Source organism: Microtus ochrogaster, unplaced genomic scaffold (genome assembly GCF_000317375.1).
Source record: "Microtus ochrogaster isolate Prairie Vole_2 unplaced genomic scaffold, MicOch1.0 UNK122, whole genome shotgun sequence".
NCBI lineage: Eukaryota > Metazoa > Chordata > Mammalia > Rodentia > Cricetidae > Microtus > Microtus ochrogaster.
In genome coordinates this window covers 628,715-644,788 of record NW_004949220.1, presented here as the reverse complement: position 1 = coordinate 644,788, position 16,074 = coordinate 628,715, and the positions used below count along the sequence as shown (strand labels likewise).

The 16,074-nt window shown below is 38.3% G+C and overlaps 1 protein-coding gene across 1 annotated transcript in view; it reads left to right on the top strand.

Moving 5' to 3' along the window:
* Gucy1a2 (guanylate cyclase 1 soluble subunit alpha 2) overlaps nucleotides 1–16,074 on the top strand; it is a gene marked incomplete at its 5' end in the record, with an annotated part of 252,172 nt that overhangs the window by 126,079 nt on the left and 110,019 nt on the right. The window contains one exon of the mRNA XM_013355381.2: nucleotides 1,281–1,424. Within this exon, the coding sequence (XP_013210835.2) occupies nucleotides 1,281–1,424 (144 nt within the window). The remainder of the gene's footprint in view (nucleotides 1–1,280; nucleotides 1,425–16,074) is intronic.

Genomic DNA, 16,074 nt, shown 5'->3' with positions numbered 1-16,074 from the left:
TTTCTAGTAAAGATTGTATGGTTCTTAGGTGTGCCATATTCTTCCTAAATGATAGAATATGCAAAAGAATACTGAAATCTAGTAACCAGTAAATTAAGTTATCCCCATAGTCATATAAACCTTGCATGATATAACCCATTGTATTGGTAACCAAACAATAAAATTCGCATTGGAAACGAAAACTGCCATATTACCTATTATCCAGCAGGTGGTGCTGTTGCCAAGTCATGACGAAAACAGGGTCCTGTTTCAGAATCTGCCTAGTATTTGTTAAAAACTGGAAAATGTAAGTTGCTCAACAAAGTAAATGTAATTAAATCAATTCCAGAGACGGAATCAGAAACCTGGAATCCAGGGGTAGAGAAGAGCAACCTGGAAGCCGCTTATGCCTCCACATGACAGAGTCACCCTGAGGGGTTGCAGCTTTCAGCAACCGCATGCTCTGCTTCACACCAGTTAAGAGCTGTGCTTGCAAGGGAGATTTAAAAATGACTCAGAAAAGAGCAAACCACACGGACGGAGACTACGCAGGCCTGTGCAGTTTAAATCCATGTGGGGAGGCAGACGATAGGGTGTGTGGGGACTGGAAGTCAATCTGAGGTGTCTAAAGAGAAAATATAAAGAAATGCAGCAATAAAAGCCAGTGCGTGATGATTTATATTAAGCTGCTGGCTCCACACACAAGACACAGGTCACAAGGCCCCCTCTGCCAGGCACAGGCCGCGGCTCGCGCCAAGCCAAACTCGCGGCCGGCAGCCGAGCGGGGGAAGGAAAGGTCCTAAAACCAACCAAACGTTGGGCGCCAATTGAAGGTGTAAGTCACTAACAGTGCCACACCAGTTTGGAATTATGATTAATAGGGTGATATTTATTTAAGGGGGAAAAACTTACAGATCTCCGTCCCAGACAACAGCCCTCTGTGCAACCAGGAAAGGAGTCTAGTTGCCTGCGGAGCAGGAAGTGAAGAGAGAGAGGAGAGGGAAGTGGCTGCTTTTTTAAAGGGAGAGAGACTACGCCCCAATGGGCTGGTATCTCAGCGGCTATAGGCTGGAGGAGCGGAAGGACCTCCTGCAACACTATGGTGATAATGAACAACCTGGAGTGAGATGTTAGGATTTTTTCATAGCTGTTTGCAATGAAAGGATTACAATCAATTGTCTAATTGTTTCATTAATTGATGCTTACTTGACATGTTTCTCAGCAGCATTTGTGATTGCTCATAACTAGTCATTTCTCTTCTGATTCATTATGTTTGTATTTGATTTGTCTGATTGCTGCAGGTGGAAACAATAGGAGATGCATACTGTGTTGCAGCAGGGCTGCATAGAAAAAGCCTATGCCATGCCAAACCCATTGCTCTGATGGCCTTAAAGATGATGGAACTTTCAGAAGAGGTTCTGACTCCTGATGGAAGACCCATTCAGGTAACCTCAACAAGCTAATGTAAAAAACAAATGAACCTTTTAATGAACTATTTGCTAGAAGGTAGGACTAAGAAATTTCCTTCTGGATTATACTTGCTATAGTTGATAAATCTAAACAAGGTAGGGATGATAAGTGCTAACAATTGGTCCAGGGACACCCAAATAGGAAAGGAATGTGGAATGCAAATTACCATGAACTGAAGAAAGAATGAAAGGATTTGACCAAGGAGAAGACACTAACATCAGTGGGTAAGTTGCTCCATTCAAGTGAGGTTGGTGGGGAAAATGAGAATCTGAGCTCAAACTCAACCAATATACAAGACATAAGAACAGTTAATGAGGCTCTAGGACTCAGAAATCTGTGATTTTTTTGGGTGTGTGTGTGCGTGTGGAAATTGCTACTTAGAGCCACTTACCAAATAAACTTGAAAAACAGCAGCAGACCTACCACCTGGTTATTGCAATTGTATTAGTAGCATTATTGTCTTGCATAAATGGCTCTCTGTAATCTATAGTCTATCTCTGAGAATGCCTGAGTTAATCTAGTTGCCTTTCTGCCAATGCCTAAAGAATAATCCCAGAATTGCTATTACCGTAATTTTTTTTTAACAGATCCCTCACACTGAGAGAAGTGCCTTGAACTCAATGGAGAACTTTTGCTTTTATAAAAGTTCCCTAATCTTGGGTTCCAAAAAAAAATGGAGGGAAAGGGTGCTCACATCTCTGTTCCTTTCTAGTTCCTATGTGATGTCAAATTAATGACCCAAAAAACTTTACATTTAAAATTAATAAGTGTTATTGAAAATTTCCATCTCCTTCCCTCCTCCCACTTCCCTCTCCTCCCCCCACTCCCTCTCCCCCTTCCTCTCCAGTCCAAAGAGCAGTCAGCGTTCTCTACCCTATAGGAAGTCCAAGGTCCTCCCTGTTTCTCCCAGGTCCAGGAAGGTGAGCATCCAAACAAACTAGTCTCCCACAAGGCCAGTCCATGCAGTAGAGTCAAAACCCAGGGCCATTGTCCTTGGCTTCTCCTTCAGCCTCCACCATCAGCCACATTCAGAAAGTTTGGTTTGATTACATGCTCCATCAGTTCCCGTCCAACTGGCCTTGGTGATCTCCCATTAGACCAGTCCCGCCATCTCAGTGGGTGGACACACCCCTCGCAGTCCTGACTTCCTTTATTAATCACTATTATTCCATCACTATTTATTTCATCACTACAGGGAAAATAAACTACAGAACAGCAAACTCAGCTCTACTGCAAACTGCAACACACCAATATTTTCAACCCTATTAACCTGGCAATCTTACTTATTTCTGTAGATTTTTGTTGTATATTGAGTTTTCTCTGATAGAGGATTTAATACTTAAAATTGATTCTTAGTAGCATTACAACAAACTCTGATTACCAGAACCAGGGCATTGAATTATACAGGGTGATTGTTAATGTTTCCATTTGTGGGTTGTAATATTTACTCCATTTCATGAAATAGTGAGTCCTATTAAATCAGAAGAGGAAATGTTCATAAAGATTTAAGAATGGAGAAATAGAAATGAAAATAGTAAAGCCACCCTAACAATTTCAGACTTATGCTAATTTATAGTGTTTTCATGGATAGGGATCCTCTTTTGAATTATGAATTAATTATGAATTTGGTTTTTAAATGTGTTCAAGCTCAATACCAGGGGCACACCTTCAAGTATATGAAAAAATTTCATTATGAAAGGTTGGATATTGTAGCAGAGCTATTAAAAAAATGGCCTGCTGTTTGTTTATCATGAATTAAATGAGATATGTATGCTCTGCTGTCCATGTTGCAATAATTATACAAAGGAGAGCTTGCCAAGCCTTTTATCTTTTGAATAATAAAGTAACAGTTTTTATAGGTCTAAGAGATATCTTATAATGATGGCTCCCCCAGCTCCTTTCTTTTGCCTTCCCCACCTTCCTACCCACCCAACTTAATGTTCTAAATAAATAAATAAATAAATAATAACCAGGTAAAATGACAAAATAGAAAAAACAGAAGAAAATTAGTAACACACACCATTTGTAATCATATGCATACACACAAGAATTTGTTTTGTGTTGGGTGATTACGCCTGAACATAGGGCCTGCCCTGGAATGTGATTTATGTGCCCAGTGACACTCCATTGTAAAAAACTAGTTTCCCCTTTCTTAGCAGGTATTAATTGCAAACAACTCCCTATTTATAAGTGGAAATTTGTGCTGACTTTACCTTCTTACTGATGGAATTTTGTCTGGATTGAACCTGTGCACATTTTCTGAGCATTTTCAAAGTCTCATGTGTGTATCAATTCTGCTGTTTCTAGAAGATGCTGTTTCTTTGGAGACAACCACTACCTCTGACTCTTTTTTTAATTTATTTTTATTGCTTAATAATTAATACCTTTCAAAATTTCCACTTCCCACCTCCTCCCATTTCCATCCTGCTCACCCTCTCCCCTCCCCCCTTCCCTTCCAGTCCTAAGAGAGGGCAGGGTAACCTGCCCTGTGGGAAGTCCAAGGCCCTCCTCCCTCCATCCAGGCTTATGAAGGTATGCATCCAAATAGAATAGGATCCCAAAAAGCCAGTACATGCAGTAGAGACAAATCCCAGTGCCATTATCATTGGCTTCTCAGTCTGTGCCAATTGTCAGCCACATTCAGAGAGTCCAGTTTGATCCCAGGCTCCTTCAGTCCCAGTCCTGCTGGCTTTGGTGAGCTCCCATTAGATCAGGTACACTATCTCGGTTGGTGGACCAACCCCTCGCGGTCCTGACCTCGTTGCTCATCTTCTCCCTCCTTCCACCCTTCAACTGGACCTTGGGAGCTCAGTCCAGTGCTCCGATGTGGGTCTCTGTCTCCTTAAGTTTCTATGGTGATATTCAAGATACTCATCAGTCTGACTATTGGACAAAGCTAGTTGAGGTACCCTTTCCTCTCTTGCCCAGGGTCCTAGCTGGAGACATCCCTGTGGTTACCTGGGAGCCCCTCTAGAACCAAACCTCTTGCCAACCCCAAAATGGCTCCCTTAATTAAGATATCTTTTTCCGTGCTCTCATATCCGTCCTTTCTCCATCTCAACCATCCCAATCACCCACCAGCTCTCCCCAACCCTCCCCTTCTCCCTTCTCTCTCCCTCTCTGCTCTTCCCCCCCACCCTACACCAACCCCATGCTCCCAACTTTTACCTGTCAATCTTGTCTGCTTTCAATTTCCAGGAGGATCTATATGTTTTTCTTTGAGTTCACCTTATTGCTTAGCATTTCTAGGATTGCAAACTATAGGCTCAATGTCCCTTGTTTATGACTAGAATCCACTGAGTGAGGACATACCATATTAATATTTTTGGGTCTGGGTGATCTCACTAAGTATAGTGTTTTCTATTTACATCCATTTGCATGCAAAATTCAAGATGCCAAAAATAACCAACTTTATATGGAAAAACAAAAAATCCCAGGATAGTCAAAACAATCCTATACAGTAACAGAACTTCCAGAGGCATTAACATCCCTGACATCAAACTCTATTACAGAGCTACAGTAGTGAAAACAGCTTGGCACTGACAAAAAAAAAGAGATATTGATCAATGGAATCAAATCAAAGACTTGGATATTCATCCACAAACCTACGAATACCTGATTTTTGATAAAGAAGCTAAATTTATACAATGGAAGAAAGAAAGCATCTTTAACAAATGGTGCTGGCATAACTGGTTGTCAACTTGTAGAAGAATGAAAATAGACACATATCTATCACCATGCACAAAACTCAAGTCTAAATGGATTAAAGACCTCAATATAAATCTGATAACACTGAACCTGATAGGAGAGAAAGTGGGAAGTAGTCTGTAATACATGGGCACAGGAGACTACTTCCTACATATAATCCCAGTAGCACAGACAATAAGAGCAACAATGAATAAATGGGACCTCCTGAGACTGAGAAGCTTCTGTAAAGCAAAGGACACTGTCATTAAGACAAAAAGACAACTTACTGAATGGGAGCAGATCTTCACCCACCCCACATCAGACGAAGGTCTGATCTCCAAAATATATAAAGAACTCAAGAAATTAGACATTAAAGGTATAAATAACCCAATTAAAAAATGGGGTACTGAACTGAACAGAGAATTCTCAACAGAAGAATTTCAAATGTCCAAAAGATACTTAAGGACATGTTCAACTTCCTTAGCTATCAATGAAATGCAAATAAAAGCAACTTTGAGATACCATCTTACACCTGTGAGAATGGCTAAAATCAAAAACACCAAAGATAGCCTTTGCTGGAGAGGATATGGAGTAAGGGTACACTCATCCATTGCACTCAGGAGATACACCCAGAGTGTCAGACACAGCATAGATTGGACCAAGACACCAAGACTCTCCTGGCTGCATTTGAAGGAAGAGATGAGCAGGCACCAAAGCAAGAATTCCTCCAACAACCTTAAAGGAAACATGACAACATCAGAGTCCAGGGATCGCACAAAAAGAAGACTTGAACACCCTATTCCAGAAGAAGTAGAAGAAATAGACTTTAAACATAACATTATGAAATATATAGGGGACCTTAAACAGGATGTGAAAAATTGATTTAAGAAATGAAGACAAACAATAAGGTAGAAGAAATGAATAAATCTATTAAAGATATCCAAGAAAACCAAGAAAAGCAATCAAAGAGGTAATGGAAAAAATTCAAGACTTAAAAAATGAAATGAGAGAGCACAAACCGAGGGAAGGCAGGGTATGGAAAATCTGGGTAAACTAACAGGAACTACAGAGACAAGAATAACCAACAGAATACAAGAGATAGAAGAAAGAATCTCAGACACTGAAGATATAATAGAGGAAATAAACTCATTGATTAAAGACCAAAACAAATCCAACAAATTCTTAACACAAAACATCCAGGAAATCTGGGACACCATGAAAAGACCAAATCTAAGAATAATAGGGGTATAAGAAGGCCCAGAAAATATATTCAAAAAAATTATAGAAGAAAACTTTCTCAACCTAAAGAAGGATACAAGGATACAAGGATACCTTCCTATGAAGGTACAAGAAGCATACAAAACACCAAATAGACTGGATCAAAAAAAAAAAAAACCCATCTCCTCACCATATAATAGAACACAAAACATACAGAATAAAGAATGAATATTAAGAGCTGCAAGGGAAAAAGTAAAGTAACATATAAAGGGAAACCTATAAGAATTACACCTGACTTCTCAATGGAAACCATGAAAGTCAAATGGTCTTGGATAGATGTGCTGCGGACACTAAGAGACCATGGATACAAGCCCAGACTACTATACCCAGCAAAGCTTGCATTCACCATTGATGGAGAAAACAAGATATTCCAGGACAAAAACAGATTTAAACAATACGTTGTCACAAACTCAGCCATACAGAAAATACTAGAAGGAAAATCACAAGCCAAAGAAGCCAACAACACCCATAATAACAGAAGCATCTGACAACACTCCACCAGCACAAATCAAAGAAGAGAAACACACAAACTCTACATAAATAAATAAATAAATAAATAAATAAATAAATAAATAAATAAATAAAGTTAACAACCACTGGTCATTACTATCAATTAATATCAGTGGACTCAATTCACCTATAGAAAGACACAGGTTAAGATAATGGATACAAAATAAGAATCCAACATTCTGCAGTTTAAAAGAAACACACCTCAACCTCAAAGACAGACACTGCCTCAGAGGCAAGGGATGGGAAAATATTTTCCAATCAAATGGACCAAAGAAACAAGTGGGTGTGGCTATACTAATATCTAACAAGATTGATTTAAAACTAAAATCATTCAGAAGAGATGGGGATGGACGCTTTATACTCATAACAGGAACAATTCATCAGGAGGAAGTCTGTATCCTGAATATCTATGCCCTTTATATAAAAGCACCCACCTATGTAAAAGAAAGATTACTAGAACTCAAAGCATACATAAAATCCCACACTCTAATAGTAGGAGATTTCTCCTCTCTCACCAATGGACAGGTCAACCAGACAAAACCTTAACAGAGAAATAGGAGAACTATCAGAAATAATGAACTAAATGGACTTAACAGACATCTATAGAACATTCCACACAAACAGAAAAGAATATACCTTCTTCTCAACATCTCATGGAACCTTCTCAAAAATTCATCATATAATTGGTAACAAAGCAAGCATCCATAGATATAAGAAATTGTACCAACCACCTGTGTACTATCAGATCACTCTGTAATAAAGTTAGAATTCAACAACAATTCTACCCCTAGAAAGCCATAAAACTCATGGAAACTGAACAGTCAGCTACTGAACCAGCCCTGGGTCAAGGAAGAAATAAAGAAAGAAATTAAAGACTTCCTTGAATTAAATGAAAATAAAGACACATCATACCCAAATCTATGAAGCACTATGAAAGCAGTGCTCAGCGGCAAGTTCATAGCTCTAAGTGTCCACATAAAGAAAATGGAGAAAGCACACATTAGAGACTTAACAGCACAGCTGAAAGCTCTAGAAAAAAAAGAAGCAGATTCACCCAGGAAGAGTAGAAGACTGGAAATAATCAAACTGAGGGCTGAAATCAACAAAATAGAAACACAGGAAACAGTCCAAAGTATCAATGAAACAAAAAGCTGGATCCTGTAGAAAATCAACAGGATTGATAAGCCCCTATCCAAACTAATCAAAGGACAGAGAGAGAACACACAAATTAACAAGACCAGAAATGAACGGGGGGACATAACTACATACACAGAGGAAATTCAGAGAATCATTGGATCTTACTACAAAAGCTCGTATGCCAAAAAATTGGAAAATTTAAAAGAAATGGACATATTTTTAGATAAGTACCATCTAGCAAAATTAAATCAAGACCAGGTGAACAATTCAAATAGACCTATAAGTCGCGAAGAATTAGAAGCTGTTATCAGAAACCTCCCTAACAAAAAAAGCCCTGGACCAGATGGTTTCAATGCAAAATTCTACCAGAACTTCCAAGAAGAGCTAATACTTATAATCCTTAATGTGTTTCACAAAATAGAAACAGAAGAGTTACTGCCTAACTCCTTTTATGAATCTACAGTCACCCTGATACCAAAACCACACAAAGACTTAACCAAGAAAGAGAATTACAGACCAATCTCACTCATCAACATCAATGCAAAAATTCTCAATAAAATACTGCAATCTGAATCCAAGAACACATCCCAAAAATTATCCATTATGATCAAGTAGGCTTCATCCCAGAGAGGCAAGGCTGGTTCAACATATGAAAAACTATCAATGTAATCCATCATATGAATAAACTGAAGGAAAAAAATATGATCATTTCATTAGATGCTAAAAAGCATTTGACAAAGTTCAACACTCCTTTATGATAAAGGTCTTGGAGAGATTAGGGATACAAGGGTCATACCTAAATATAATAAAAGCAATATACAGCAAGCCGACAGCTAACATCAAATTAAACGGAGAGAAACTCAAAGCCATCCCACTAAAATCAGGAACAAGACAAGGCTGTTCACTCTCTCCATACCTCAATATAGTACTTGAAGTTCTAGCAATAGCTATAAGACAACATAAGGAGATCAAGGGGATTTGAATCACAAAGGAAGAAGCCAAATTTTCATTATTTTCAGATGATATCATAGTGTACATAAGTGACCCCAAAAACTCTACCAAAAAACACCTACAGCTGATAAACACATTTAGTAATGTGGCAGGATACAAGATCAACTCCAAAAATCAGTTGCTCTCCTATACACAAAGAACAAAAAAGCAGAGAGGAAAATCAGAGAAACATCACCTTTTACGATAGACACAAATAGCATAAAGTATTTTGGGGTAACTCTAACCAAGAAAGTGAAATATCTATTTAACAAGAACTTTAAGTATTTGAAGAAAGAAATTGAAGAGGATACCAGTAAATGGAAAGATCTCCTATGCTCTTGGATTGGGAGGATCAACATAGTAAAAATGGCAATTCTCCCAAAAGCAATCTATAGAATCATGCAATCCCCATCAAAATCCCAACAAAATTCCTCACAGACCTTGAGAGAACAATAATAAACTTTATATGGAAAAACAAAACACCCAGGATAGCCAAAACAATCCTATACAATAAAATTACTTCTGGAGGCATTACCATCCCTGACTTCAAATTGTATTACAGAGCAACAGAAATGAAAACAGCTTGGTATTGGCACAAAAACAGAGATGTTGACAAATGGAATCGAATTGAAGACCCGAATATTATCCCACATACCTATGAACACCTGATTTTCAACAAAGGAGCTAAAAGTATACAATGGAAGAAAGAAATCATCTTTAACAAATGGTGCTGTCATATCTGGATGTCAACCTGTAGAAGAATGAAAATAGATCCATATCTATCACCATGCACAAAACTCAAGTCTAAATGGATTAAAGACCTCAATATTAATTGGAACACACTGAACCTGATAGAAGAGAAAGTGGAAAGTAGTCTACAACACATGGACACAGGAGACTACTTCCTATGTAGAACCCCAGTAGCACAGAACAACAGTGAATAAATGGGACCTCTTAATACTGAGAAGCATCTGTAAAGCAAAGGACACTGTCATTAAGACAAAAAGGCAACCTACTGACTGGGAGAAGATCTTCACCAACTCTGCAACAGACAAAGGTCTGATCTCCAAAATATAGAAAGAACTCAATTAACTAGACATTAAAACTCTAATAACCCAATTAAAAAGTGGGGTACTGAACTGAACAGAGAATTCTCAATAAAAAAAAGTTCAAATGACCAAAAGACATTTAAGGTCATGTTTAACCCCCTTAGCAATCAGGGAAATGCAAATCAAAACAACTTTGAGATCTTACATCTGTCAGAATAGCTAAAATAAAAAACACCAATGATAGCCTATGCTGAGAGGATGTGGATTAAGGTGAACACTCATCCATTGTTGGTGGAAATGCAAACTTGTACAACCACTTTGGAATCAGTGTGGCGGTTTCTCAGGAAACTTGGAGTCTACCTACCTCAGGACCCAGCAATTCCACTCTTAGGAATATAACCAAGAGATGCCCAATCATACTACAAAATCATTTGTTCAACTATGTTCATAGCAGCACTATTTGTAATAGCCACAACCTGGAAACAACCTAGATGCCCCTTAATAGAAGAATAGATAAAGAAGGTGTGGTACATATACACCTTAGAGTTCTACTCAGTGGTAAAAAACAATGACATCTTGAATTTTGCATGCAAATGGATGGAAGTAGAAAACACTTTACTGAATGAGATAACCCAGACCCAAAAAGATGAATATGGTATGTACTCACTGATAAGTGGATTCTAACCATTAATAAAGGAAATTGAGCCTATAATTTGTAATCCTAGAGAAGCTAAATAAGAAGGTGAACCCAAAGAAAAACATATAGTTATTCTCCTGGATATTGGAAGTAGACAAGATTGCCAGGCAGGGGTTGTTAGCATGGGGGTGGGGTGGGGTGTGGTAAAGGGAGATGGGGAGAGAGAAGGGAGAAAGGGAGGTGGGGAAAGCGTGGGGGAATGGGATTGGTGGGATGGAGGAGGGGTGAATATGGGAGCAGGGAAGTAGATATCTTAATTAAGGGAGCCATTTTAGGGTTGTCAAGAGATTTGACTCTAGAGGGGTTCCCAGGTGTCCAAGGAGATGTCCCCAGTTTGTTCCTTGGGCAGCAGAGGAGAGGGCACCTCAACTGGCCTTATCCTATAGGCACACTGATGAATATCTTGCATATTACCATAGAACCTTCATCTGGAGATGAATGGAGATAGAGACAGAGAACCCACATTGGAGCACTGGAATGAGCTCCCAAGATCCAAATGAGGAACAGAAAGAGGGAGAACATGAGCAAGGAAGTCAGGACCACGAGGGGTGCGTCCACCCACTGAGATTGTGTGACTGATCTAATGAGAGCTCACCAATGCCAGTTTTACTGGAACTGACGGAGCATGTGATCAAACCAGACTCTCTGTATGTGGCTGATTGTGGATGATGAAGGAGAAGCCAAGGACAATGACATTGGGTTTTGATTCTATTGCATGGACTGGATTTGTGGGAGCCTAACCAGTTTGGATGCTCACCTTCCTGGACCTGGGGGAAGCGGGAGAACCTAGGACTTTCCATAGGGTAGGGAACCCTAACTGGAGAGGGAGGGGGAGAGACATTGTGGGGAGGGGAGGGAATTGGCAGGAGGGGAGAAGGTGGAAATTTTTAATAAAAAAAGAAATTGGTTAAGTTTATATATTCCCTTTAAAGCAATTAAAGAACATCACTATTTATTTATTTATTTATTTATTTATTTATTTATTTATTTTTTGAGACAGGGTTTCTCTGTGTTGCTTTGGAGGCAGACCTGGAACTAGCTCTTGTAGACCAGGCTAGCCTTGAACTCACAGAGATCTGCCTGACTCTGCTTCCCAGTGCTGGGCTTAAAGGCATGTGCCACCACCTCCCGGCCAACATCACTAATTTTTAACAATATTTGACCAAAATATTTTATTTCCAAATTAGATTCAGTTATATACAGGGAAAATATGTTTTGTCATTATTTGGAAAATTATAATTTCTGGCAAAATCAGATGAAGACAATTATGAATCATGCTTACTCTTTTCATTTTCTTTTTTTATTTTTTCTTTTAATTTTTGTTTGTTTAAAATCACAGGTGACTGATGCTGGGGTGAAAGAGAGGGCTCAAAGGTGGAGAGCAATTCGTGTTGTTCCAGAGAACCTGAGTTTGGCTTACAGTGTCTATGTCAGTTCCTGCTAGCCTTTCATAATTCCAACATCAGGGGATAAATCTCCACTTCTGTTTCTATAGGCACATACACTGAAGTGTACAAAACTACACACACCCACACACATACTCTTAGACACACACATGCACACAATAAATAAAATAAATCTTCAAAAAATTCACTAGAAATTCAATGTTCTACATAGAATATAATTATTCTGTCTTATTTTGTCTAAATTTTGGATATAGTTAAAAAATATTTGTTCTAATAGCAGGTTACTTGTCTGGCATTTTGATTCAGTGCTAAATAAAAATAGCATCTCTCCTGCCCAATGTTCCTAGAAGAGGCTAGCATATAATGACTTAACACCTCCACAATGTATATGTCAGTTGGGGGATTTCTGTTTTTGTTGTTATACTGTTGTTGTTTTGGTTCTTCTCTGTTTACCCAGTTATTAAATATAGATTCTTTTTCAACACAATATAATCTGAATGCAAAGTCCCCTCCCTCTACTCCTCCTACTTAATCTTCCATCCAGATACACTCCCTTTCTGTCTCTAATTAGAAAAGATCAAGCGTCTGAGAGAAAAAAACCAAATCATAACCAATTAAAATATAGTAAGATAAAACAATGTGATTCCAATATTTATAGGCACAAATAATCTATTATGTTTTCAGTTAAAAAATTGCTTTTTAAAATAGTCATTTCTAATAACATTTATCTTGTTGGAGAGTTGTTCATTGTATTTTTCAGACATTTTCTAGGCAGTCCTTTTGCAAAGATATCTACTTATGTAGTAATAATAATCTGTGGAAAGAAAGACAAAGGAAATGATGATTACTGTGCTCCACTCATTTCCATGGATCTCCATGTTCATGGACATGGGAATTATAGCTATAGCTCCATTTTACTTTATTCAGTTTTTTGTTGCTGTTTCATATTTCCACAAAAGAAGGATATGATTTAAATGATTTATGAAGCTACTCTGTTAATTTTTTATTAGAATTTTATTCTTCAGAATATTTTATTCTAAAAAGGTTTTCCTTTGTCTTTACTTTTGTAACATGTTCTCCAGAAAGTGTCTCTCCCAGGACTGTTGCTAGAGCACTCCAGGAAGAATCTCAAAATTATATTACTGATGAGATTTATTTGTACTTGCATGCACTTCCCCTTTCATTGTACTTTGGTAAAACCTCCACACGTTTGCCAGCCCATTCCTTGGTATGTATAATGAATGGGACTATCCACTTGACTTTTTATTAATGTTAAGTTGTGATTTTATCAGCCCATTTTGAAAGGTGAGTCTATAATCTTTAGATGTGATCCTTTTACTCAGAATTATTGAACAGGAATTTTTTCAATGATAGTTTAAAATAGTCCTTTACCTTTTCTTAAAAACCATCTCTTCTCATTTTAAATACCAAGTCCATTTCCCATTCCTTTCCCTCCTCCTTCTCCCTCCACTTTAACCCTACCTTCACCTCATACCCGATCCACTCCTTAGAAAGGGCAAGACTTCCCCTGGGGAGGCAACAAAGTTTAGCACATTGTTTTGAGAAAGGTCCAAGGCCCTCCCCAGTATATCTAGGCTGAGCACAGTATCCCTCCAGAGAGAACAGGTTCCAAATATCCAGAATGAGCAGTAGGGATAAATCCTGCATTCACTGCCAGTGGCCCCAGTCTGCCCCCACCATACATAAAACTGTGACCAACATTTAGAGGGCCTAGTTTGGTTCTATGCTGGTTCCCTCACTGTCAGGCTAGAGTTGCCAGGCTCCCATTAGCTCATTTAAGCTGTTTCAGTGGGTAAACCCATCATTGTCTTGACCTCTTTGCTGGTATTTTCACTCCTCCCACTCCAACGAGACTTTGGAGGCTTAGTGCAATGCTCTGTTGTGGGTTTCTGCATCTGCTTCCAACAGTTACTGGATGTAGGATCTATGATGACATTTAAGATAGTCATCAATCTGACTGCAGTGCAAGGCCAATTCAGGCACCCTCGCCACTATTGCTTAGAGTCTTAGCTGGGGTCATCCTTGTGGATTCCTAAGAGTTTCTCTAGTGATAGGTTTCTTGATAGCCACATAAGGACTCCCTCAATCAAGACATCTCCTTTCTTGTTCTCCATCTCTGTCCTTCCCCCATCTTGACCATATTGTTCCCTCTTGTTCCCCTTTCAATCTCCTCTCCGTTTTCCCTTCTCCTGTTCTCCCCTTCTCCTCTGCTTCTGCCTTTCCTTTTCTCCTTACCCCAATCTTCTCCAACTTTCTTAGGAAATCTTGTCTGTTTCCCCTTTCCAGGAAGACCTATGTATGTTTCTCTTAGGGTACTCCTTGTTACTCAGCTTCTCTGGCTTCATGGACTATAGGCTATTTGTCCATTGCTTTATAGCTAGTACTCACTTATGAGTGGGTACATACCATGCTCATCCTTCTGGGTCTGGGTTAGCTCACTCAGGATGGTTTTTTTCTAGTTCCATTCACTTTCATGCAAATGTCAAGATGTCATTGTTTTTAACTGATTAGTAGTACTCAGTTGTGTAGATACATCACATTTTCTTTATCCATTCTTCAGTTGAGGAGGATTGAGGTTGTTCCCAGGTTATAGCTGTTATAAATAATGTTGCTATAAACATATTTGAACAAATGTCCTTGTAATATGGTTGAACATCTTTTGGGTATATGCCCAAGAGTGGTATTGCTGGGTCTTGAGGTAGATTGATTCCCAATTTTCTGAGAAACCTCCATACTGATTTCTAGACTGATTGTACAAGTTTGTATTCCCACCAGCAATGGAGAAGTGCTCCCCTTACTCCAAATCATATCCAGCATAAGTTATTATTGGTATTTTTTGATCTTAGCCATTTTGACACGTATAAATAAGATGGCATCTCATAGTTGTTTTGATTGCATTTTCCTGACTGTTAAGGATATTGAACATTTCCTTAAGCATCTTTAAGCCATTTGAAATTATTCTGCTGAGAATAATTCATTTAGATCTGTACTCCATATTCTAATTGGTTTATTTGATATTTTGATGTCTAATTTCTTAAGTTATTTATATATTTTAGAGATCAGTTCTCTGCGTGATGTGGGGTTGGTGAAGATCTTTTCTAATTCTATAGGCTACCTTTTCTCTTATTGACTGTTTCCTTTGCCTTACAGACACTTCTCAGTTTCAGGAGGTCCCATTTATTTATTGTTGCTCTCAGTGTCTATGTTACTAAGGTTTTATTAGGAAGTATTCTTCTGTGATCTTGCATTGAAGTCCATGAAACTTCAGATTCAGCATGGTTGGATTTATATTGAGGTCTTTAATTCATTTGGACTTGAGTTTAATGCATGGGGATAGGTGTGGATCTATTTTCATTCTTCTATATCCAGTTATACCAGCACCATTTGTTGAAGATGCTTTCTTTATTCCATTATATAATTTTATCTTCTTTGTCAAAAACCAGGTGTTCACAGTTATGTGGATTCATATCCAGGTCTTTAATTTGATTCCATTGATCAATGTCTCTGTTTTTATGTCAATACCAAGCTCTTTTCATTACTGTAGCTTTATTATAGAGTTTCATGTCAGGGATGGTGATGCCTCCAGAAGTTCCTTTATTATACAGGATTGTTTTGATTATCCTGGTTTTTGATTTTTCACATATAAAGTTGAATATTGTTAGTTCAACATCTGTGAAGAATTGTGTTGGGATTTTGATGGGAATTACGTTGAATCTGTAGATTGCTTTTGGTAGGATTGCCATTTTTATTATTATGAACCTACCTATCCAAGAGCATGGAAGATCTTTCCATGTTCTAATATCTTCTTTAATTTCGATTTTTAAATTTATTTATTTATTAAAGATTTCTG